Source organism: Eretmochelys imbricata, chromosome 12 (genome assembly GCF_965152235.1).
Source record: "Eretmochelys imbricata isolate rEreImb1 chromosome 12, rEreImb1.hap1, whole genome shotgun sequence".
Classification (NCBI taxonomy): domain Eukaryota; kingdom Metazoa; phylum Chordata; order Testudines; family Cheloniidae; genus Eretmochelys; species Eretmochelys imbricata.
The window spans coordinates 39036422-39060541 of NC_135583.1; the positions used below are offsets into that span (position 1 = coordinate 39036422).

The 24120-nt window shown below is 45.1% G+C and overlaps 1 protein-coding gene across 5 annotated transcripts in view; it reads left to right on the plus strand.

The window, feature by feature from the left end:
- The first annotated feature begins 1675 nt into the window (after positions 1 to 1675).
- Positions 1676 to 24120, plus strand: part of ZC3H18 (zinc finger CCCH-type containing 18) — a 60520-nt gene continuing 38075 nt past the window's right edge. For 2 of the 5 annotated variants that reach the window (XM_077830892.1, XM_077830897.1), the window contains exons 1-3: positions 1680 to 1696; positions 12393 to 12997; positions 18299 to 18383. In XM_077830892.1, the coding sequence (XP_077687018.1) occupies positions 12410 to 12997; positions 18299 to 18383 (673 nt within the window). In that variant the 5' untranslated portion in view covers positions 1680 to 1696; positions 12393 to 12409. Of the gene's footprint in view, positions 1697 to 12392; positions 12998 to 18298; positions 18384 to 24120 lie in introns of all 5 variants that reach the window. The other 3 variants (XM_077830893.1, XM_077830895.1, XM_077830896.1) reach the window with 3 other exon arrangements.

A 24120-nucleotide genomic window follows, 5' to 3' on the forward strand; every position in this document is an offset into this window, starting at 1 on the left:
CACACACTGCCCGCCCCCCCCAGCCTGCTACACACACACACACTGCCCGCCCCCCCAGCCTGCTACACACACACACACACTGACCGCCCCCCCCAGCCTGCTACACACACACTGCCTGCCCCCCCAGCCTGCTACACACACACACACACTGACCGCCCCCCCAGCCTGCTACACACACACACACACACACTGACCGCCCCCCCAGCCTGCTACACACACACACACTGCCCGCCCCCCCCAGCCTGCTACACACACACACACACACACTGCCCGTCCCCCCCAGCCTGCTACACACACACACACACACTGCCCACCCCCCCAGCCTGCTACACACACACACACACTGCCCGCGCCCCCAGCCTGCTACACACACACACACACACACACTGACCGCCCCCCCAGCCTGCTACACACACACACACACACTGACCGCCCCCCCAGCCTGCTACACACACACACTGCCCGCCCCCCCCAGCCTGCTACACACACACACACACACTGCCCGCCCCCCCCAGCCTGCTACACACACACACACACACTGCCCGCCCCCCCAGCCTGCTACACACACACACACACTGCCCGCCCCCCCAGCCTGCTACACACACACACACACACTGCCCGCCCCCCCAGCCTGCTACACACACACACACACACTGCCCGCCCCCCCAGCCTGCTACACACACACACTGCCCGCCCCCCCAGCCTGCTACACACACACACACACACTGCCTGCCCCCCCCAGCCTGCTACACACACACACACACACTGCCTGCCCCCCCCAGCCTGCTACACACACACACACACACACACACTGCCCGTCCCCCCCAGCCTGCTACACACACACTGCCCGCCCCCCCAGCCTGCTACACACACACACACACACACTGACCGCCCCCCAGCCTGCTACACACACACACACACACACTGCCCGCCCCCCCAGCCTGCTACACACACACACTGCCCGCCCCCCCAGCCTGCTACACACACACACACACACACTGCCCGCCCCCCCCAGCCTGCTACACACACACACACACTGCCCGTCCCCCCAGCCTGCTACACACACACACACTGCCCGCCCCCCCCAGCCTGCTACACACACACACACACACTGCCCGCCCCCCCAGCCTGCTACACACACACACACACACTGCCCGTCCCCCAGCCTGCTACACACACACACTGCCCGCCCCCCCAGCCTGCTACACACACACACACACACACACTGCCCGTCCCCCAGCCTGCTACACACAGACACACACACACTGCCCACCCCCCCAGCCTGCTACACACACACACACACACACTGCCCGCCCCCCCAGCCTGCTACACACACACACTGCCCACCCACCCAGCCTGCTACACACACACTGCCTGCCTGCCCCCCAGCACATAAACACACAGCCTGACACCCCCCTCCACACATACCCCCCTCCCAGCTTGCGGCGCACACAGCCCTCCGCGGCCTGGTGCCGCTGGCCCTTTAAGTCCGGCCGGGTGCGGGCGGGGCGGCCCCGCTCCGGGAGGCTGTCGCGTTCCGATGATGTCACACAATGGCCGCCCTGCGCCGCCGCCGCGAGTAGAGGCCCCGTCCCGCGCCGCCCGCGCTGAGAGCCGGAGCCGCCTCCCCCACCCGCCTCCGAGGCGCTGCCGCCCCCCCGCCCCCGCCCCGCGCGAGCCGCCCGCCCCCGCCCAGGTGAGCAGCCGCGGGGCGGCCTAGCCGCCGGGGGGGGCCCCAGGGAGCCGGGCGCCTGGGGGGGGCCGCGCCGGGCTCCGGCCCCGGGCAGCGGGAGGGGCTGGGCCCTCGGCGCGGGGCGGGCCCGACTCCCAGGATGGAGGGCGGGGCGAGGGCCTGACCCCACGTGGGGATGGTGGGGGCGCCGGAGGGGCTGGGGGGAGCCTGACCTGAGGTGGGGGCCGCAGGGGGGCTCTGCCCCCCGCGCTGGGAGCCGGGCGGCAATGGGGGGGGCCCCTCCTCCCGCACGGGCGGGGGACAGCGGAGCGGATCTGGTCCCCCTGCCCAGGCCGGGGTCGAAGGGAGGAAGCTGTGTGGAGAAGCGGGGGCCTGCGGGGTGAACGGGCTCGGGGGTGGGCGTGGGGGGCGAGGTGGAGAGGGATGGGGCATTGGGGGGCTGCAGCAGGGCCGGCCTAGGGTGGGGTCGCAGGCAGCTCTCACCGTGGGTGGGCAGTGGCGGGTCAGGGCAGGGCTGTGCTGCGTGTCTGGGGTTCTCAACTTTTTTCTCTCTGAACCCCCCACACACCCCCCAGCCTGCCCCAACGTGCTGTAAAAACTCCACAGCTCCCCTGTGCCACAGTCACTGGTTTTCTGCAGAAAAAAGCCAGGGCCAGAGTTAAGAGGTAGCAGGCAGGATATTTGCCTGCAGCCCCGAAAAACTACATGGCTCAGGCGTTGGCTTTAGCTTTGGGTGGCAGGGCTCAGGGCTCCGGGCTTGAGCTCCATACCGTGGGGCTTTGGCTTTCTACCCTGGCCCCCAGCAAGTCTAATGCGGGCCCTGCTTGGTGGCCCCCCCGAAACCTGCTCGCCCCCCGCCTCTTCTTCCCAGGGAGCCCCGGACTCCTGGTTGAGAACCCCAGCTGTACGGTGAGCTGCCCCAAGTGGCTAGGTGCAGGTGGTATCTGGAGAAGGTGAGGGTCTGAGCCAGTATGCCCACTGGTAAATATATGGGGAGATGATGGATTATTTAAACTGGACAGTTTGTTCAGAATTGTGGATAGATGCAAAGTGCCCTTAAGAGAGGCAACCGGAAAAGTTTTACTGATGAAAACCCTTCAGGGCTGTCTGGAAAACATGCACTCTGGAAATCCAGATGCTGCTCTCTATGCTTTTAATGCATAATGTTTTACATCTAAACTTGTTTTTCTCTTGTCGCTTCTAGTGACATTGCATATGTGGATTTGTTTTAGAATGAGTTTTGCATATTAGGAATATAGGTGTTGTGTTATTGAACTCATAAATTAGATGCTCTAACCCTTTTGTTTAGAAAGGTAGTCTTTGCAATATAGATATCTGTGCCCTGTTGGGTTGTTTCATCTGCACAGTGAAACAGTAACACTAAAGCCTCTCCATGGTATAGCTGTAACCATGTTATCAGCAGCTATATTTCAAAACTCCGGTTTCTCGGTTGAGTTCCCTGAGCAGTGTGGACAGGGTTTTTTTCCTCGGAATTGTGCTGCAGTTGCTCACTGACTTGATTTTCAGACAAATCTGTCAGCAGTGGTTCAACTGTTTCAAAAAACAATTGTTACTAGCACTATTCCAGCAGTAGCATGAACTAGGGCAAATGTATGAATTCTTTCTCCTGATCTTTATAGGGTTTGTCCAGAGTGTGGAAAGAGGTTAAGATCTTTTCCTAGTGTAAACAAACCCTTAACCATCTCACTCAACTTATTTTAAAGCAGTTTAACTCTGAAACCGAATTATTAATGAATAATGTACTTGTTAAGCTAAAAAAATTCATTTATTCTCTGTAGTTAGACTAATGTGCCAATAGTGGGAATTCCACAGATTACAGATAATAGAAAAGCTTTGCATGGTCCAACAGTAGCAGCTACAAGGTTATGGGAGAGGTAAACTAAAGGAGAACCCTAACAATTGTTTCAGCAGCTAGGGGGCTACCTCTCTCACAACCTCCTAGCTGTACTGAGGAGGGGTGTCTTCTAATTGTTTCTCACTCAACTTCTGTGTTATAAGGTGTCCTTTTCTCCAGGGCCTGCCTCTGTTGCTCAGAGCTCTCTGAAGTCCACAAAATGAAATTGACCTGTTGACCTGTTGCAATGTTGAAATTGACAATACTCTAATCAGTTTCCACTTTGCTGTAGTTCAGAGAGCCTGAGCAGTTGCAGAGATGCTGGAGCTGAGGGAAGAATTACTTCATGGGCTCATACTTTGTTCATGTTTGGACGATTTTCTTTTCAATCATGATGGTTAACCCCCTTTTTTTTTTTTCTTCAATGAAAGCTTAGGTTTTGTGGAAATTGATGACATTTGCCCAAGAAAGCTTTTCTATTAGTCCTGGGAGACTGGATTTTTCAAACCTTTGCATAAATAGATTTTAGTGTATCTAGGACAAAATCATTTTCAGCATGGTTACAGAAAGAAGCATTCTTCAGACCTGATGACAACAAGTTACTGTTTTCAGCACCAGTTCAGTGGACTTACTGCTAACAGATTGTTTTCAGCAACTGGTCAGTTTGCTATTGTAGGCAGAGCTTAACTTTCTGTAGATTTAATTGAATATACTACTTAAATAGTTGTGCCTTTTAACCAGTTTCTGTCCAATACGCTCAAATAGTGGAATTTTCCTTCTGCAGAAAGAGCTCTAGCGACAGATTTTGATTAACACCTATTTTAAGACTGCTTGTCCAAATAAGAAACATACATCTCCAGCCATTTAAAACATCTTTGTTAAAACTGGATAAATTCTGCCCTTAGGGTCATGTGCACAGCTCCTGTTGATTTCACTGAGATATACATAGAGCAAGAGAGGACAGAATTTAGCACTATTTCTTGTAAAAGGCATTGGCAAGGGCCCTGAGCCCAGAATACTAAGCTACCTTAAATTCCATTGCTTTTATTTTCTCTGTAAACTGTTTCCCATATGTATTTCTGTCTAAACTATTTCCCTTATACACTTGTTAACTCCACACAATGAGGGCAACAGTGTTAGTTAGAATCCAGCCCCTCTGTTCAGTGTACTTGTCAAACTGTGCTGCAGTAACTCAAGAACATGAGTACTAACCTCAGGGCAGACTGTTAAGAAGTGGGTCACAAACCCCAAATTGGATGAGAATTCTATACTCAGTTTTCCCCAACCATTTATTAAGTGTAAACTCCTCAGGCACCATAATAACCTAACCATGAAGTCACACACAGTCCCCTTGGGTATTCTGATCTATCTTACCATCCAGGTATCCTTGCCCTTGTGGTAGATAGTCTCTTGCATCAAAATTTACAACAATATTCAGTGTTGTATTCAGGTCCCAGGATATTAGAGAGACAAGGTGGATGAGGTAATATCTTTTATTGGACCAACTTTTGTTGGTGAGAGGGACAAATTGAACTCTTGTAAGCTCGAAAGCATGTCTCTGTCACCAACAGAAGTTGGTCCAATAGAAGATATTACTGCACCTGCCTTGTCTCTCTTTCGACAATGTTACTTTTCCAAACAATAGAAGTTGAACATAGTCTTGAGCACAGGACCAGAAGCTTGGAATTCCTGAGTTCTCATCTAGGCTCTTTGCCTTGGGCAAGTCAAAGAGTGCTTCTCAGGTTAAAAATTATGTTTCAAAAAATAACGTTCTTATATTATGAACAGTACTTTGACTGATAAAAATGGAAATAATTTTTAAAATCTCTTAATTAGTTAAGCTGTTTTTTATTGCATTTGTTTCCATTTCCAAATTTCATTGTGAAATTTCTCATGCATAGCTCCAATGCTGTCTTGTTTAACTTGCAAAAGTGCAGAAGAATACTTTTGTATTTAAAAAAACCTGTTAAAATGCGTTTTGTTTTTTGGGTTCTTTTAAGAACATTTTTATTGGTCTTTGGTTTGGTACAAGTTTATTTTAACAAAACCCGAAGAGGGATAAATATGAACAGGCTGCCCTTTTCACCTCTCCTCAGTAAGCAGATCCATTTTATGTACTGTAAAAATGAGGATAACTTAAATACCTGGCAGTGATGGCATGAGGATTAGTTCATATTTACATCCAAAAACCTACATTAAAACAAACTGAGTTTGCAAAGTCAAACACTCAAAAGTTAGGAAATGCCAGAACTCAGGTTGTCTGTGCAACCTTCATTTTGCCATGTCATGCATCTGCGTTATGATAGTCTTTTATAGTCATAGAATCATAGAATATCAGGGTTGGAAGGGACCTCAGGAGGTCATCTAGTCCAACCCCCTGCTCAAAGCAGGACCAATCCCCAATTAAATCATCCCAGCCAGGGCTTTGTCAAGCCTGACCTTAAAAACTTCTAAGGAAGGAGATTCTACCACCTCCCTAGGTAATGCATTCCAGTGTTTCACCGCCCTCCTAGTGAAAAAGTTTTTCCTAATGTCCAACCTAAACCTCCCCCACTGCAACTTGAGACCATTACTCCTTGTCCTGTCCTCTTCTACCACTGAGAATAGTCTAGAACCATCTTCTCTGGAACCACCTCTCAGGTAGTTGAAAGCAGCTATCAAATCCCCCCTCGTTCTTCTCTTCTGCAGACTAAACAATCCCAGTTCCCTCAGCCTCTCCTCATAAGTCATGTGTTCCAGACCCCTAATCATTTTTGTTGCCTTTCGCTGGACTCTCTCCAATTTATCCACATCCTTCTTGTAGTATGGGGCCCAAAACTGGACACAGTACTCCAGATGAGGCCTCACCAATGTCGAATAGAGGGGAACAATCACGTCCCTCGATCTGCTCGCTATGCCCCTACTTATACATCCCAAAATGCCATTGGCCTTCTTGGCAACAAGGGCACACTGCTGACTCATATCCAGCTTCTCGTCCACTGTCACCCCTAGGTCCTTTTCCGCAGAACTGCTGCCTAGCCATTCGGTCACTAGTCTGTAGCTGTGCATTGGATTCTTCCATCCTAAGTGCAGGACCCTGCACTTATCCTTATTGAACCTCATCAGATTTCTTTTGGCCCAATCCTCCAATTTGTCTAGGTCCCTCTGTATCCTATCCCTGCCCTCCAGCGTATCTACCACTCCTCTAGTTTAGTATCATCCGCAAATTTGCTGAGAGTGCAATCCACACCATCCTCCAGATCATTTATGAAGATATTGAACAAAACCGACCCCTGGGGCACTCCACTTGACACCGGCTGCCAACTAGACATGGAGCCATTGATCACTACCCGTTGAGCCCAACAATCTAGCCAACTTTCTACCCACTTTATAGTGCATTCATCCAGCCCATACTTCCTTAACTTGCTGACAAGAATACTGTGGGAGACCATGTCAAAAGCTTTGCTAAAGTCAAGTCTTTTATGATCACGTTCTGTTTTCTTTCCTCAGGATATCTGCCTCATTCAGTGTGCACAGGATGGGCCCGCTCTGGGGATGAATCAGGACTGTGTAGTGAATGAGGCTTTTTGTCTTTAGCACCCCTGCCTCCTGTGTCACAGATCTGGAACATGTATAGTGAATGAGGCAGGGGATTGCAGGAAAAGAAGAATGTCACTGTAGCGAATTGGATTCTATCCCTGCCTCTGCCACAGAATTCCTATGTGATAGGCAACTCACTTAAACCAAAGTTTCCATAAGTAGCCATTGTGTGTTCCTCGTTTTCTGGGTACCCAACAAGAGACACTTAGGGTCAAAGTTGCGGAAATGCTGAGCACTCACAGTTGCAGCTAAGGTCACTGGGAGCTCTGCTCTGAATAGGCAGATCCTTGGCATCTCAAATTGGGGACCCTACATTAGTGTCACACTTTTGACTTCACCCTTCTGCAGTCAGGTCAGCCGGTTTCCTCCTTTATGTTGCGTGGCGTGGAGGGAGGAAAGCAGAGGCTTTGAAAGCACAGGAGGGACAGTCTCCCTGCTTTCAGTTCTGGTGTCACGACCGTTGGCAGCAAGGGAGGTGCAATTGCAGGGAAGGTCCTGCTCAGCTCCTGCAGCCTTGCGAAGGAACACGTTCAGTTGCTCTGTGGGGATAACACGCACAATCCAGTCATGTAGAATCTGTGAAGGGATGCAGAATGCTCAGTAAAGGCAGAATCTTAGGAGAATTTAGCTACCAAAGTCTAGCAAGTCTCAACTGAGCATATGTGAACTAGATTTTTTTCAAAGGCTTATAACGTGGCCAAATGTAGGTGAATTTTCATGAGGACAGCAAAAGGTACAACCTTGTCTGCCAAATTTAAAATCCCAGATCCAATGCATGAAGGCATTTTTTTAACTTGAGTGAAACCAACATTTTTCTATAATCCCATTCTCAGAAACAACTGAAATGTTTTAGATGAAACTTTCAGAAGAAAAAAAAAACCCAGCCTGGTTCAGGAACTGATTCAGGTTAAAGTTTGGCAAAGTTACAGGCAACTGAAAACAGGGTTTTCTATTGGAAAAAGTCAGGCAACCTTAAACAGAGGTGGCCCCACCCATAAATTATAAAGTGGTTTTGAAGTGCTGTCAATTGAAGGTAGTGTTTATTAATTGGTTTATTGCCACGTAACTCTAGGTTATAAGTCCTGTAGCATTATATGTGGATTGGTAGTTCTCAAAAAAAAAAAAAAAAAAAAATCCATTTGTATTTCTCACAAATTTGCCTTTAACCCGGTATAAGTGGGGCCAATTTTGTAGGTCAGAGTTATTCCTTTTCTTTGAACAGATTTGTTTAGTTCACCTTCACTATATCAGCAAGGCTCTCAGGCAGTCACAATGCGTCTCTTCCTGTCCTATCATACTTCTGAAATAGTGCTCCAAATAAAGCTGTTGTGGTGTTAACACAGCTTCCTCGCTTGCTTTCCCTCCAGTCCTCTGGACCTGTTTGGGGAATCTGAGACCTCAGAGACAAGTGTGTCTTCTGGGGCCTAGGCATCTCCACGCCGGCCAGGGCAGGACTGATTGATTGCTGTGGTAAGGTGGTAAATGCTGTCAGTCTAAACTTCTTGGAATAAAAATTGGGCTGGGATTTTCACTAGCCTTCCTTTCACTGAAAGAACAACAGTTAGTGGCCTACAAGGAGAATGGTGGCCACTGCTGTCCCCATGTTAGAAAAAAAATTGTCACACCATTTTATCTCCCCACTTTTTTTCCTGGTTCTAGTTCCACCTTGTGATTCTTACGGTGGGTTTTCTTGATTTCCACATAGTTGCTTGTAGCATAATAATCACAGCATTCCTTCGTCTTGGCGTAGTTTTTCTACTGTACTGGTGAACTGAGGCAGAGTGATGGCCATGGAGATTGACCAGCTGGCTGAACCGAGCGCCCTCTGCGTATCCACGTAACAGCAGGCAGTGCAAGCTTCCCATGTGCGCTGCCTCATCAAAGTAGCTTTAGAAATGACCCAACAGAGGAGGTCTGAGGCCTGTTGCTGAGGATCGGTATGGGGAAACTTTCAGTGCTGTTGCTGGGAAGCAGGAAATGTGTAATGAACTAACATGAACAGTCGCCTTTGTGAATGTGATCATTAAAGATAGCACTGGTTTTATATACATTTGTCCTTCCATCACTTCTTAGTGGAGCTCAACAGAGGAGAGAGATGTACCAGGACTAGACTGTGTTCCTGTTGTAGTTTTAGTAACAGCCAGCAGAGGTGAACGTTTATACTCGGCAGCTAAATTGATAAAATGAGCACAAGCACATTTTCTCCCACTCCCTTCACATCCCCTAATCTGCATCCTCTTTTTAAACAACTTATTTGCAGTAGGTCAGAAAACAAATAAATTCCCCTAACTCATCTTTGCTTGACAGTTTGTACATTTCTCCAGGCTTGTTAATGTTGACCTTTTATGTGAGATGTAACAAATTGTAAGTAAATTGCCATGCATGTGCTGGAAAGGGTAATTTCGAAGGCAGTTAGATAATTAAAATGGTCATAGAACTGTTCTTATAGAAAGTAACAATTTGTGACTGACATTTGAGTTCAGCATCAACCTTTAAATGTTTTTAAAGGCACAATTTATTTGAAATCTGCCCCATAATGTACTTAACTGCCCAGAGCTGCAATTAGCAGGAAGAAATTAGCTATGTTATTATTGATCTTTTAATTTCTTAATAAAATCACAAAGTTGGTCATTTGAGGAAGCTCTGTGTGCTGAGAAACACTAGAAGCTACTATTAGGGCTAAAATGTGTCTTTACCATAATCTCAGTGGTAAACTGGGCTGACTGGGGGTGACAGCGATCCATGCAGGACAGGGGGGGCTGCTGGAAGAAGGCACAAAAACAAAAGTGGGAGAAAATTAAGCCTCTCTTGTTCCTGTTTTTAACAGATGAGTAAACTGAGAAACCCAAGCTAAGCAACGTGCCCAAGCCAACACAGCAAATCAGTAGCAAGGATTGGAATTCCAGAGTTCCTGGTTTCCTACCCTGGGCTCTAACTACTAACCCATGTTGCCTGTAACACCCTTCCTGTCCCATTTCAGAGCTGAGATCCCAAATTCCATAATAATCAGCCAGGATCTGGTGTTTAAAATTCTGAGACTTGTTGTTGTTGTTGTTGCTTTTTTCCGTCTTAAAATCTATTTAGATTTCATGGCAGTATGTTTGATCACTGGAGACCTAGCGTGCCCCTGTCATAGTCTATTGCCTACTCCTAAGGTAAATGGCAGCCTTTTTTGCTACAGTCTGGGTCAAAGAAACTCAGTAGGGAAGAGTGAGTGAGCTAGTTGTGGATCAGGAGAGGAGAAAATACTGCTCAGCTGACTGCTGGTGGTAACTCTTTTTTCACACAGGAGTAGAATTAATGGATACAAACTGTTTGAAGGAGACATGGGTGGTCTCCTTAGAGAAGCTCCCTTCTGCCTGGTTTAATATAATATTTTGTATATGTAGCATCTTTCATCTAAAGAGTTTAAATGTAATCAGTGAAAGTCTGGCACTTTATGCAGCTCTCAACTGCAGTTGTTCCACAAAGTGAACAAGCTTTCAGGGATCTATAATGGAGAAGACTCAATTGAGTGAAGCATGATACATATTTTGGGGGATGGAATCGGTCTGTGAGAGGAATTTAATAAAACTGATTTCAATCCCATGATTTTTCTTTCAGCCATAAAGCTACCTTAACAAGCCCAGTACCAGTTCTCCTCTTGACGTCTAAACTCTGCCTCCTGCCCTCCCAAACCTCCATGATTACAGAACACTTTCACAAAGACAAGTCAGACTATGTGTGCGTGTGTGTGTGTGTACATATATATATATATATATATATATATATTTTAAAAAAATTAATGGTGAATTGAGTACTTTGGAAGAGCGTCAGATTGACAGTGCTGGGAATTGAAGGCCTCTGTTTAATCATCCCATAGGTACAGGACGGAGAACTACAGTACACACTTCCCCATGCTACACCATTAGTTTGCCTCTCCAGCGTTCTGGAGGAGTAACCTCTATACCCTGTTTAGACCCATGCCCATTCAGTCCTTGGCTTCTTCTGAGACTGCCAACTGGTGCCAGTTATTGTGATCTGTCTGGTGATATGTACTTTGTTCTGAGGGTTAAGGTAACTGCATAGAGTACCAAACAGCTATCAGATGGTAACAACTGTACTTGGAGGTCAGAGGACTTATACCTCATTACCAGTTCCCTGGGCTGTCCAGTCCACTATAAAGTCAGCCTTCTCCTTTGTGGAACACAAATGCGTTTGATGTATTACTTCTGAAATACCTTCTGCCTTGCCTCTTGTCATTACTGTACTTATCTTTTCTATCATAAGCAGAGACCTAATTTTTAAATGTTCTTATGGACCACACAAAAAAGACACGATAGAGCACATGGACATATTTGAAATAGAAATGTTTACTTAAAGATATTTTAGATACAGTGTTACTATGTAGAGAGGGGGGTGCTTAGTCATAGTTTTGCATTCTAAATTTAACTATATTCAAAATTTCTTAATAATTTAAATCAGTCACACACACATACAATTTTTGTTTTGTCTTTGCTCTGGCTAGTATATATAGCTGCTTTTGCCAAAGTTCATAACCTGGAACACAGCTTGTAATCGGAGGAGCTGCACCATCCATTGCTCCCATTTACTTCAGATAGATTTTTGGGAACTGAACACTTCTGAAATCAGACCCTGTTTGTACAGCGCTCACCAACCTCTTGATGAAATACAGCTACCTCTGGGGTGGAACGCAGCAGCCATTTTACACCAGCAGTGCTGTCTGCCGCTTTTAGAAGGAGATGTGAAAAATGACTTACGCAGTTGAAATGAGAGGGGAATTACTTTGTGGACAGAATGTGATTATCTTGGATCTTTAACCATGTCTGGTTAGGTCTTGTATTTTACATGTCATCCTAAAGCTGCGGCATATCACCATGCTGAGGTTCTAGTGAAGTATTTTCCACTAGGGAAGAGTACCACACTGTTTCATGCAGCATCTGGAATTTTTTGGGGAAGTCGCCTATCCAAGTAGTGATTTGGCCTGACCCTGTGTAGCTTGGAAAAGCAGGTGAAATCCTTATCCAAGATTGTATCTGTGCATGTGCAAGGTGTAGCATCCCATTTAACTAGTCAGTCTGGGACAATACTGAAATAAACAATTTAAGCTGTTTGGATATTTAAACTTCTTTTGTTCTGTGGAGTAAGCTGAGACCATACATTCAGGCAACACCTCCTCCAGTAGAAAGATACAAGCTGTATTCCTGTATTTTATGAGGACAAGGTTTTTGTTCCACATGCTAAACGTACTGTGTTTGCCCTTAGCAGACTACCAAGTACTGATGGATGTTTCCGACAGTCCTGAGCAACACCCCTGCTCTCCCGAGGAGGAGGACCAGCAACTCTCAGACGACGAAATCCTGAAAGAGAGTGGCTCAGATCGGGAACTGGATGGAGAGGGTCATGGCAACATTCTGGAGGAAGAGGAAGAGGAGGATGCAGTCAGGGGACTGAGTCAGGGCGAAGAGGAGAACCACTCGGATGAGGAGGACCACTTAAGTGAAACCAAGTCCCAGGACTCTGACAGTAATGAGCAGAGCAGGGAGCTGAAGAGCTCCCCGTGTCTCAGGGAGGAGGAAGACCGGACAAATGACCTTGGAGACGAAGCATCCTCTGTCACCCGGGAACTGGATGAGCATGAATTGGACTATGATGAGGAAGTTCCCGAGGAGCCAAGTGCAGCTGTTCCAGAGGATGAGGCCGAGAAGGTGGGGGGTGAGGATGACGAGGAGGAGGAGAAGGGAGACGATGCACCTGAGGATGAGAAGAAATCCAACAGTAAAAGCGATGATGAAAAGGATGGCCAGGATCCTCTCAAAGAGAAGAAGAAAGAGGAAGATGATGGAGAAATTGATGATGGCGAGATTGATGTAAGTTTGAGTTATCCTTAGACGGGGGACAGAATTCAACAAGCCTCTGTGGGTTGGGGAAATCTGTTGTTCTGCCCTTGGATTCAAAATTAGCTGGCTCTTAGGCTGTCGTGCCCTGAACATCTGTCATATTTGATGTGAATATCTTCAGTAGCTTTTTTTGGGTCTAATTTATGGCCTATAACTACTGTGGGCTCTCAAACTGTCCATCACTGCCCATCCCTCAGGTTATGCCCCAGCATATATATGAGGTGCACACTTCTGAAAAGGAAGGTCTGCTGTGTACTTAATTGTGACTTCCGTTGCTGTGTACTCTGGAAAACCCTGTTGCGCACAACATCTGTAAAGATCTCAAGTAAACTTGGTCCTGATCAGTGCACAGGGTCTCCAGAGCTTCAGCTTTCTACCTTTGCTCACAAAGGACTTTTGGGTAATGCTAGCACCTAGTTAGCCAGCCACATGCTAGGCGCTTACAAGCTATGTCATCACTTGTACATTGTTAACCTACCAGGCTCTAATGGCTCCTGCGGATGGGATGTCTGGCATGTGTGGCAAACCCATGTGCTTAAAATAGATTGTATTGTTTATATGCAATAGTGCCTTAAAACCCTAGTCATGGGTCAGGACCCCATTGTGCTAGGCACTGTATAAACACATAACAAAAAGAGCTGACAATCGAAGTAAGTTGTTGTCTGACATTTTTGTGATTCACACTTCCTGTGGTGACCTATCCGAGTTTGTACTCAGAAAGGCAAAGTGACTGATCCCATTAGGAATTGTGGTCAGTAGTGCTTACTTAGTACTTTGTGCCTGGATTGCTGTATAGCAGCACTCATCAGTCACCGTGTGCAATATTAGTGCCATTTTACAGGTGGAGGAGAATGAGTTGGTGGTGAAATGACTTTCTCAGTACCACAGATCAGGGACTAGAACCCTTCCTATGGGCTCCCAGTCTTGAGTTTCGACCACACTTCACTCTGACTATTGGGAATGTAAGACAGCATTTAAAATATAAAAGCCAAGTGGTTAGCATTAATTCCTCTATGTCAGAGATCCAAGTGCAATTTCTTGGCTCTGTTTCTTGTTCCCCATGCAAGAGGTGCAACTGGGCAGGGAAAGTTTGTCACTGCAGCAACTCTCGATAATCAAGCAAGGAAGCAATGGCTTTGGGGAGGAGTCATTTCTAGTCCTACTCAGCCAAGGAAGGTTACCCAAATCTGAGAGCTAGGAGGGCAGGGTAGAAAAGTAAGAGGTTCTTCACTGACGATTAAGGGAGAGGAAGTTAATTGGAGGAGACGTGCAAAATAATCGTCTGTCATTTCAGTTTCTTTCCCAGTTGGGCTGCAGCTGGCAGTGCCGTTTTCTAAAAGAGGTTCATAGCTGAGTGGAAACTGTAGTAGACCGGCGTTGGCTGAAGTTAGCGTAGAACCCAAATTATGCATTGATGTCTGGCTGAACTACCTCTACTGTGGTAAAACGTTAAGGAAACTGGGGTGAATGACAGAGGATTTAGCTTATTAGGGCTTTTTCAAAGAAACCTCAAGTCCTTTTGTAATCCAGTAGAAGTGTGTCCTAAATCTTGTAGGTAGAATACAGTAACAAAATTGATCTGTCCTGCATTGACCACCTGTTTTCATGTTTAATCACATGATGCTTTGGCTAACTCAGTGGTCAGGATCACAAGTTTCCTCTTATGTTCTGCTCACTGTGGAAGGTGATCTGATAAAATACATTCTATATTTTCAAATGACTCAAACGTTCTGACTCAATTTCAATACAGGTTAGACATGGGGTGGGCAAAATACGGCCCACGGGCTGGATCCGGCCCATCGAACATTTCTGTCTGGCCCACCAGGCTCTTTGGCTGCCCCCTCGTGATCTCTGGGCGGCTAAAAGTCCCGTGGCGTAGCGGGGCGCTCAGGCAGGCTGTCTGCCTGTTGTGACCTCACGCCGCTCCTGGAAGCGGCCAGCTGCTGCTAGCGTGTCTCTGCGTGCCCCTGGCGGGAGGGGGAAGCAGCTCCATGCGCTGCCCCCACCCCCAGCACCATCCTCAAAGCTCCCATTGGCCGGAAACTGGCCAATAGGTGCTGCGGGGGTGGTGCTTGTGGGCGCAGGGAGCGAACAGAGACCCACTGTTCTCCTCCCCCCAAGGGGCATGCAGAGACGTGCCAGCAGCAGCCTGCCGCAGCCGATTCTGGAAGTGGGTGGGGCCATGGCATGCACGCAGCCTGCCTGAGCCCTGCAGTATCGCCGGCTGGGAGCTGCCTTTGGTAAGCGCCTCCCGGCCAGAGCCTACACCTTGCACCCCCTCCTGGACCCCAACCCCCTACCCCAGGTCAGAATTCCCTCCTGCACCCAAACTGCCTCCCAAACCCCACAGCCTCTCCTGCACCCCAACCCCTGCCCCAGCCTGGAGCCCCCTCCTGCACCAAACTCCCTCCCAGAGTCCACACCCGTCACCCTCTCCTGAACCCCAACATGCTGCACCAGCCCGGAGCCCCCTCCTGCACCCAAACTCCATCCCAGACCCCACACCCGCTCCATTAATATGGTAGAAATGTACGGCACATGATGACTTACCAAAATCATTGGAGTGATCCCCCTGCAAAAATTATTGCCCACCCCTGGATTAGACACATCTGTGTTACCTGAAATCCTTGTGGTGGGAGAACCCAAGCAATTTAAATTTAGTGGATCCCTAAAATCATTTCAGAATAACTTTAACATGCATCTTGATACAACACTAAAGCGACTGGCTCACTACAAAAGCAATTTTCCCTCTGTTGGTATTGACACTTCCTCATCAATTATTGGGAGTGGACCGCATCCACCCTGGCTGAAATGGCCTTCTTAACACTGGTTCTCCACCTGTAGGTAATTCCCTTCTCTTCAGGTGTCAGTATATTTATGCCTGCATCTGTAATTTTCACTCCATGCATCTGAAGAAGTGGATTTTTTACCCACGAAAGCTTATGCCCAAATAAATCTAAAAAAGAAAAGGAGTACTTGTGGCACCTTAGAGACTAACCAATTTATGAGCTTTCGTGAGCTACACGAAAGCTCATGCTCAAATAAATTGGTTAGTCTCTAAGGTGCCACAATTACTCCTTTTCTTTTTGCGAATACAGACTAACACGGCTGTTACTCTGAAACCAAATAAATCTGTTAGTCTTTAAGGTGCCACCAGACTCCTCGTTGTTCATACTAAAGCATTACTCCCAATTGCTAGGGGTTCCTGGGAATGCTGTCCACACTAATATGCAAGATGAATTTGCACTCTGAATGGCTTTCATACATTAGCTTATAATGAAGATCCCAGCTGTCTGATTCTCGTTAGACCGCACAGAATTAAATACTCTTTTGTTCAAGCACCAGGTTATCAAAGATTTCACACAGTTCTATTGAAAGGAGCTGCGTTAAGCTGGCTCTACCATTCACATTATGTTGAATGCAAGACCCATCTTTTTTGGGGGGAGATGTTAATTTGTCTGCAATTTATGCTGTTTGCAGACATTTTTAGCTTGATGGGGAAGAAAAACTAGCACGAGATTTAAATATGTACACATTTGCAGGCATTTTTAAAAAGCTCTGGCCCAAGAGAATCTTGGAAGGAATATAGTGAAAGAGATATTAAACAGTGGGTCCCTGGAGAGCTAGGTTATCCAGAGCCAAGTGGACATTTCTCCTAGTTTCCAGCTATTACGTTGATAAAAATACATAAAATGCTTTCTTCATATAACTTTTCCATGGATGTAATCACTGTAGTTGCTACAGGGATGTCACAATTGCCAGTGAGAGGGAAGGTGTCCACAAGACACTCTCTCTATTAAGATGTGTTCCACAGACAGTAGGGAAATATTTGCATCTCTGAGGTAGAGAAGCTGAGAGAGGCAAGATGAGGTTCTTGCACCTTTTTGGGTACATCTACACTGCACATCTACACTGTGCTTCCCAGAATGGGTAGACAGACACACACTAGCTCTGCTTGAGCTAGCATGCTACAAATAGCAGTGTAGCCAGGGGTCGCATGGGCAGCAGCTTGGGCTTGTTGATGGAGTATATACTCAGGATGTCCAGATGTGTTTGTGAGCAAGTGGCTTAGCCTGAGCCACTGCCCATGCAACTGCTGGCTACGCTGTTATTTTTAGCATGCTACCTTGAGGAGAGCCAGCACATGTCCATTTGCCCAAGCTGGGAAGCATGCTCACAGCTGCATTGTAGACATACCCTTAGTCGGAACAGCTGTCATTCTTGCCCCTACTGCCTTTGATGTCGTTTGTCACATGCATATTTTCTCTCCACTGGACCCCTTTTAAAAAAAACCTCCCTTTGACCTGACAAATCCAAGTGGCTGAAAGCTTTTTCCGAAAGGGTTTCCTTTGAGAACAAAAGCAAAGGCCTGCTCTGTGAAGCTACACTTGTTTTATTCTGTGGACATACATTTCTTTTCATAAATCATATTTTGATGTCTAATCTTCCAGGATGACTAATCTTGAAGGCAATTTAGAGAGCTTCTACACGCTCCTTCTTCCTGAGTTTCTCCCTGTGCTGTATCATGGCTCTCAGTTTATGCCAAGTTCCATTATAAGCCATGCTGGTTTGTGAGTCAACACTGAACTCTTGAGCAGTGTTAAAAAATAAAAGGGTAGGAATGGTGGAGAAGGGAGTGTGATTTAACTGCTGCAACAGGGGACTATGAAAACAACAGACCTAACTTCCTCCCTGAAAGGCTGTTCAAGAGATTCTGTCACTACACATGATAAAGAGGCATATTCAAATGGGTGTTATAACACAGCAGTTGTCCTCCAGAACTTAATAGGTAGGTTCCCAACATCTGTCTCAGCTTTCCTCACCAGTCACTCTTTCGGGCTGGTCTGTATACAAGAGTCATAGCATTGTAATTAAACGTGCATTTTTAAATTGATAAACCAAAGGAGGGACTCAAGATAAATCAGTTGATTTCAGAGTATCCACTTGGGTTTGCCCCAGTTTAACTAAAACTATTTTAAAACATGGAAAATGGGTGCATCTTAGAATCTGAAGCCTTGTCTAGGTACTAAGAAGCTCTTGATTCTTGCAGGATTTCCAGTCTCCCCTGGAACACTAGAATTAATACCCTCCCTACCCTTTCTTAGGCATGGGAAGGTCCACAGTGCATATCCCACTGTTATGTTCCCAGTTGCCCCACGACACACATTCCCAGTAACTTTGGAGTTGCTGGCTTTGATTTTACTGTGAAAGAGTCTGTGGTTTTCATGATGACTTGACTCTTTTAAGCATCTGTCCTTCTTTGCCTTGCAGGATGATGATTTGGAGGAGGGAGAAGTTAAAGATCCTAGTGATAGGAAAGTGAGGCCGCGTCCCACCTGCCGATTCTTCATGAAAGGTAACAATATACTACAGCAGAGGGAGTGAATCGAGCACTCTGTGGCTTCTCTTGTTCAGTTGTGCAACTGTTATACTACTAGTCACATGAGGCATGTTGTCCCAGACATCACTCAGTATCACCTTTCTTTTCCATGGTGGCCAAGTGCTGATTTTACGCAAGGCCAACATGCAAAATATGTAAAAATTGTTCTGTCTTAAGTGCAGAATTCCTCAAATAAAGGATGACTTACCACACCTTGAAATAAAATTATTTTCAGACATCCTCTTAATAATCAAATATTGCTTAAAATGTTTTTAAAATATTACATTTTGTACAAATTAGAGATGGAAAATACTCATTTGTTCTTGTCTAGTTCATGCCCTGCTTTAACAGAATTGTTCCCTGCACTCCAGTATCCAGGTTACTTCTATAAATCTCAAACAATAGGATTCCACTTCTTCCTTTGAGACATTTATTGAAATGTCTTTTATTGAAGACAAGGCTAGAAATAATGTTGCATTTTGCTGTAAATGTTAACTTGGTGTGTCATGTTCCTTTCCTCTCAGCTCCACCAACACAGATCTGCTCTGTATTGCATTTGACTAATAGTGTCTGCCTTTTCTACCAAGCAGTGTGTTGCGTGTAAATGTACTGTTCTGAAATGCAGAACATTTTTAGAAACTGTCCATAAAGAGTTCCAAAGAAGCCCAGTGTTAAAGGCAGACGTAGCATCGGAATCGATTGATTAGGTGAGGAATGGTGGTGTCCCTTTTAGCACAAAACACTGGATTCAGACTGAGTAGGCTACTAGCATAGTCTAGGAAGAGAAGCTTTTTCCCTCAGTGTAGAACATCAAAAGTGTGAGCCCTATTAAATTATGTGATACAATACAATCTGGATTAATGAAATTTTAGGTCTTTATGGTCTTCATGATAACAGATCATAATGGCAGAGTCCTCACTGAAGGTGATAACACTAAACGATGGTGGAGGGATTACTGTGACAATCTGTAAGCCTCATTGGAGCCACGTAAAATACAGGACAGCGGAAAAGAGAGTGTGGAACGGGAGCCATGAATCCTGCTACAGGAAGTAGTGCATGCTATTATATTTAAAAAAAAAAAAAAAAAAAAAAAAGAAGCCTGGTAAAACACTGGGGGTAGATAATGTATCAGCATAATTGTTAAAAGAGATTGATGACCACATATTGATCTCATGTGGAAAATTTGCAGTGATGTATGGATGATTAGAAACTGACCATATGACTGGCCGAATGAAATCTTTCTGCTTTTATCAGAGAAAGAAGACATAACAGAGTGTAGTAACAATCATATTATCTCCCTATTATCGCACCCGGGCGAAATTCTGCTCTGTGTAATCTAGGATTGAATGAAGGAATGGTAGAAACAGAAACCACTATAACAAGCCGGTTTCAGAGAGGGACGAGGCACACATGATCAGATCACGAGCATCACATATAAAATGATAGGGTCTAAATTAGGTGGGGTCTAAATTTCCACTCAAGAAAGATCTTGGAGTCATTGTGGATAGTTCTCTGAGAACATCCACTCAATGTGCAACGGCTGTCAAAAAAGCGAACAATGTTAGAAATCATTAAGAAAGGGATAGATAATAAAACAGAAAATATCGTATTGCCTCTATAAATCCATGGTACGCCCATATCTTGAATACTGCTTGCAGATGTGGTCGCCCCATCTCAAAAAAGTTATACTGTATTGGAATGGGAAAAGGTTCAGAAAAGGGCAACAAAAATGAGCAGCTTCCTTATGAGGAGCGATTAATACGACTGGGACTTTTCAGCTTGGAAAAGAGACGACTAAGGGGAGATATGAGAGAGGTCTATAAAATCATGACTGGTGTGGAGAAAGTAAATAAGGGAGTGTTGTTTACTCCTTCTCATAACACAAGAACTAGGGGGTCACCCAATGAAATGAATAGGCAGAAGGTTTAAAACAAAAAGAAATGTTTTTTCATACAACGCACAGTCTGTGGAACTCCTTGCCAGAGGACGTTGTGAAGGCCAAATTATCACAGGATTCAAAAAGAACTAGTTAAGTTCCTGGAGGATAGGTCCATCAATCGCTATTAGCCAGGATGGGCAGGGATGGTGTCTCTAGCCTCTGTTTGCCAGAAGCTGGGAATGAGCAACAGGGCATGGATCACTTGACTACCTGTTCTGTTCATTCCTTCTTGGGCACCAGGCTTTGGCCACTGCCGGAAGACAGGATACTGGGCTAGATGGACTTTTGGTCTGACCCAGTATGGCCAATCTTATGTTCTTATCCATTATATCATTGAAAAATGCAAGGAGTTTAATCACCTATTGATCATGTATTTCATTGACTACTCAAAACCATTGATACCTTCTGATGTGACTGTCTTTGGAGGACCCTGGCAGACCTGTGGATTCCAAAACATCTCCCTGAACTCATCACAAGTCTCCACTGTCAGTAACAGACCACGGTGCAAACAGCAGCAGGTGATAGCAACTGCTTTTCCACTGGGTGAGACGAGGGATTATTCTGTCCCCAAGCCTTTTCAACATGTGTGCAGAATTAGTTACGAGACAAGCCCTGGAAGGTTTTGACAAAGTGGAAGGAGCTGGGATTTCGTTAACAGACACCTTTTAACCAGCCTCGGATAGCAGTGCTCATTGCTACAGCCACTGAGGGAAGGCACCATATGTTGGTGTCTGTTTGACTATCCCTGAATGAGGTGAAAATGAAATGCATGCACATGGACATGATTAACAGAAACAGAATACTCGGACAGTACGATTACGTCAGGTTGTAGAGGCCGCAGAGTAATTTTCTGGGCTCATGCATACCAACCAAGGCGGCTGTTCCAAAGAAATCAGAACATGACTAGGAATGGCTCATCAGCAATGGCCTCCCTTACAAAAGTTTGGAAACACTGTGGTATCTCAACATGTACAAAGGTTCTATTGGTGAACAGCTTATTTTTTCCATAGTGACTTATGGATGTGAATTGTGGGAAACTAATTCTGCTGACAAGAAGAAAATTCAAGCCTTTGAGATGTGGTGCTGACAAAGACTCTTGCATATCTCCTGAATGGGGGGAAAAAAAAAAGACACATGCTTATATTAGAAATATTATTGGAGACCAGCAGACCCTGCTGTCAGAAATCAATAGGCACAAACTTATGCACATTGGTCCCATCAGGCGCAGAGATGGAAGTAACCTCAAAAGTGGCAGATTATCATAGTAGAGGATGACCAGCGAGTAGATGGATAAATTATTTGTGGCAGATCAATCAGAGTTCAGCCGCTGAGTGTTCAAAGCTAGCTATAGATCGAAGGCGTCCAAAAACTCTGCTACAATGTCACCAATATTCAGATGTGAATAAATGGATTTTACTTACTTAGGTCTTTATGGACTGGGATTAAAGAGGAGTGCTATTGAGTGAAAAATCATATTTTACTCAACAAATGTTCTTGCCTTTGTTACACACAACACCTGAGATTCGTAAAACAAAGGTTTAAAAACTAACCTGTTTGTGCTTTCTGTTCGCGTTTTGCATTTTCTCCATCTTGATCAGTGGAAATAAACTAACCAGTTTCACTTTCAAGGTCTCGTATGCTAGCACATTGTTGCAAAGACTGTGGAGAATGTTTAAAAAAAAAAAATCTGTTTCCATGGAATTTCTTCAAAACATGTGGAGACTTGGTTTTGTAAAGCCTTGTTTTTAACTGAATTTAATATGGACCATATTAGACTGAGTTCCTTCAACTTCCCCTTAAAGTTGTGTTCACCCAAATGCTTTTGTTTTAATAGAAATTATAAATGAAATAAACTAACTAAAATAAAGCTAGAAAGGGGGGAGTGGGAAGACTTGCTTTCACTGCTGTGTTGAACAACGACTACAGAGGGATTTGTTTAGGATTTTTCCAAGAGCTGAGCATTAAGTGTCGCTCGCCTGTTTTATTGAGTGGCTTCCTGTATCTAATTGTTTGTTTCCTGTCATGAGTTTGGTAGTGATATCGCTGGAAGGGGTGTGTTCCTCTGTTTGAACCAGGTGAGTTTTCCCTGGGTGGGGTTGTTTATTTCTTCATTCTTAGTGTTGTTCAATCATATTACATCCCAATGCGTCACAGAATTATTGTGATCACCAGTCCCTTATCTCAGCGTGTGAAAAGTTCAGATTGAATCACGTCAAGCTCTTTTGCCAAAGATACAATCCTTTGGTTTCAGCTTTGTTTAGGTGACCTTGATTTCATCTCTGTCTTCCCCGGTACAGGAGGTCTATAGGAATATTGCCATCCAGGAGCCAAGCTAAAAGCATCATTGTGGGACCTCTGATGCTCAAATTCTAGTCTCCGCTCTTTCTGAGGAATTAATTGCTAAGTGTCATGTCATGTGGCCACATCAGTCCATTTTGATAAATATAACTGATTCTGTGAAATAATGTATGTTTATAACCTATCCTAGTGGAACACCTAATTTGTAGCTATTCTACCACATGCACAAGGGCCTCTTACTTGCCAGGAGTAAGTCTTGCACTTGACATATTTCAATAAGAAATAAAAAATGGTCTGTGTAGATTCTTATTAATAGTCCTAGCATTCAACTTTCAAACCCTTTACACCTTTACTGGAGATTAGAGCTGTCAATTAATCACAGTTAACTCACGTGATTAACTAAAAAAAATTAATCGCGATTAAAAAATTAATTGTGATTAAAAAAATTAATCACGATTAATGGCAGTTTCAATCGCACTGTTAAACAATCGAATACCAATTGAAATGTATGAAATATTTTGGATGTTTTTCTACATTTTCATACATATTGTATTCTGTGTTGTAATTGAAATCAAAGTGTGTATTTTTTATTACAAATATTTGCTCTGTAAAAATGATAAAAGAAATAGTATTTTTCAATTCACCTCACACAAGTACTGTAGTGCAATCTCTTTGTCGTGAAAGTGTTATTTACAAATGTAGATTTTTTTTGTTACATAACTGCACTCAAAAACAAAACCATGTAAAACTTCAGTGCCTACAAGTCCACTCAGTCCTACTTCTTGTTCAGCCAGTCACTAAGACAAACAAGTTTGTTTACATTTACAGGAGATAATGCTGCTCCCTTCTTGTTTACAATGTCCTCTGAAAGTGAGAACAGATGTTCGCATGGCACTTTTGTAGCCGGCATTGCACGGTATTTACGTGCCAGATATGCTAAACATTTGTATGCTGATGACGCTTGTTTAAAAAAAAAGCGTTAATTAAATTTGTGGCTGAACTGCTGCGGGGGAGAATTGTATGTTTCCTGCTCTGTTTTACCTGCATTCTGCCATATATTTCATGTTCTAGCAGTCTTGGATGATGACCCAGCACATGTTGTTCGTTTTAAGAACACTTTCACTGCAGATTTGACAAAACGCAAAGAAGATACCAATGTGAGATTTCTAAAGATAGCTACAGCAGCCGACCCAAGGTTTAAGAATCTGAAACGCCTTCCAAAATGTGAGATGGACGAGGTATAGAGCATGCTTTCAGACGTCTTAAAAGAGCAACACTCCAATGTGGAAACTACAGAACCTGAACCACAAAAAAGGAAAATTAACCTTCCGCTGGTGGCATCTAACTCAGATAATGAAAATGAACGTGCGTCAGTCCACACTACTTTGGATTGTTATCAAGCAGAACCCGTCATCAACATGGACGCATGTCCCCTGGAGTGGTGGCTGAAGCATGAAGGGATAAGTGAATCTTCAG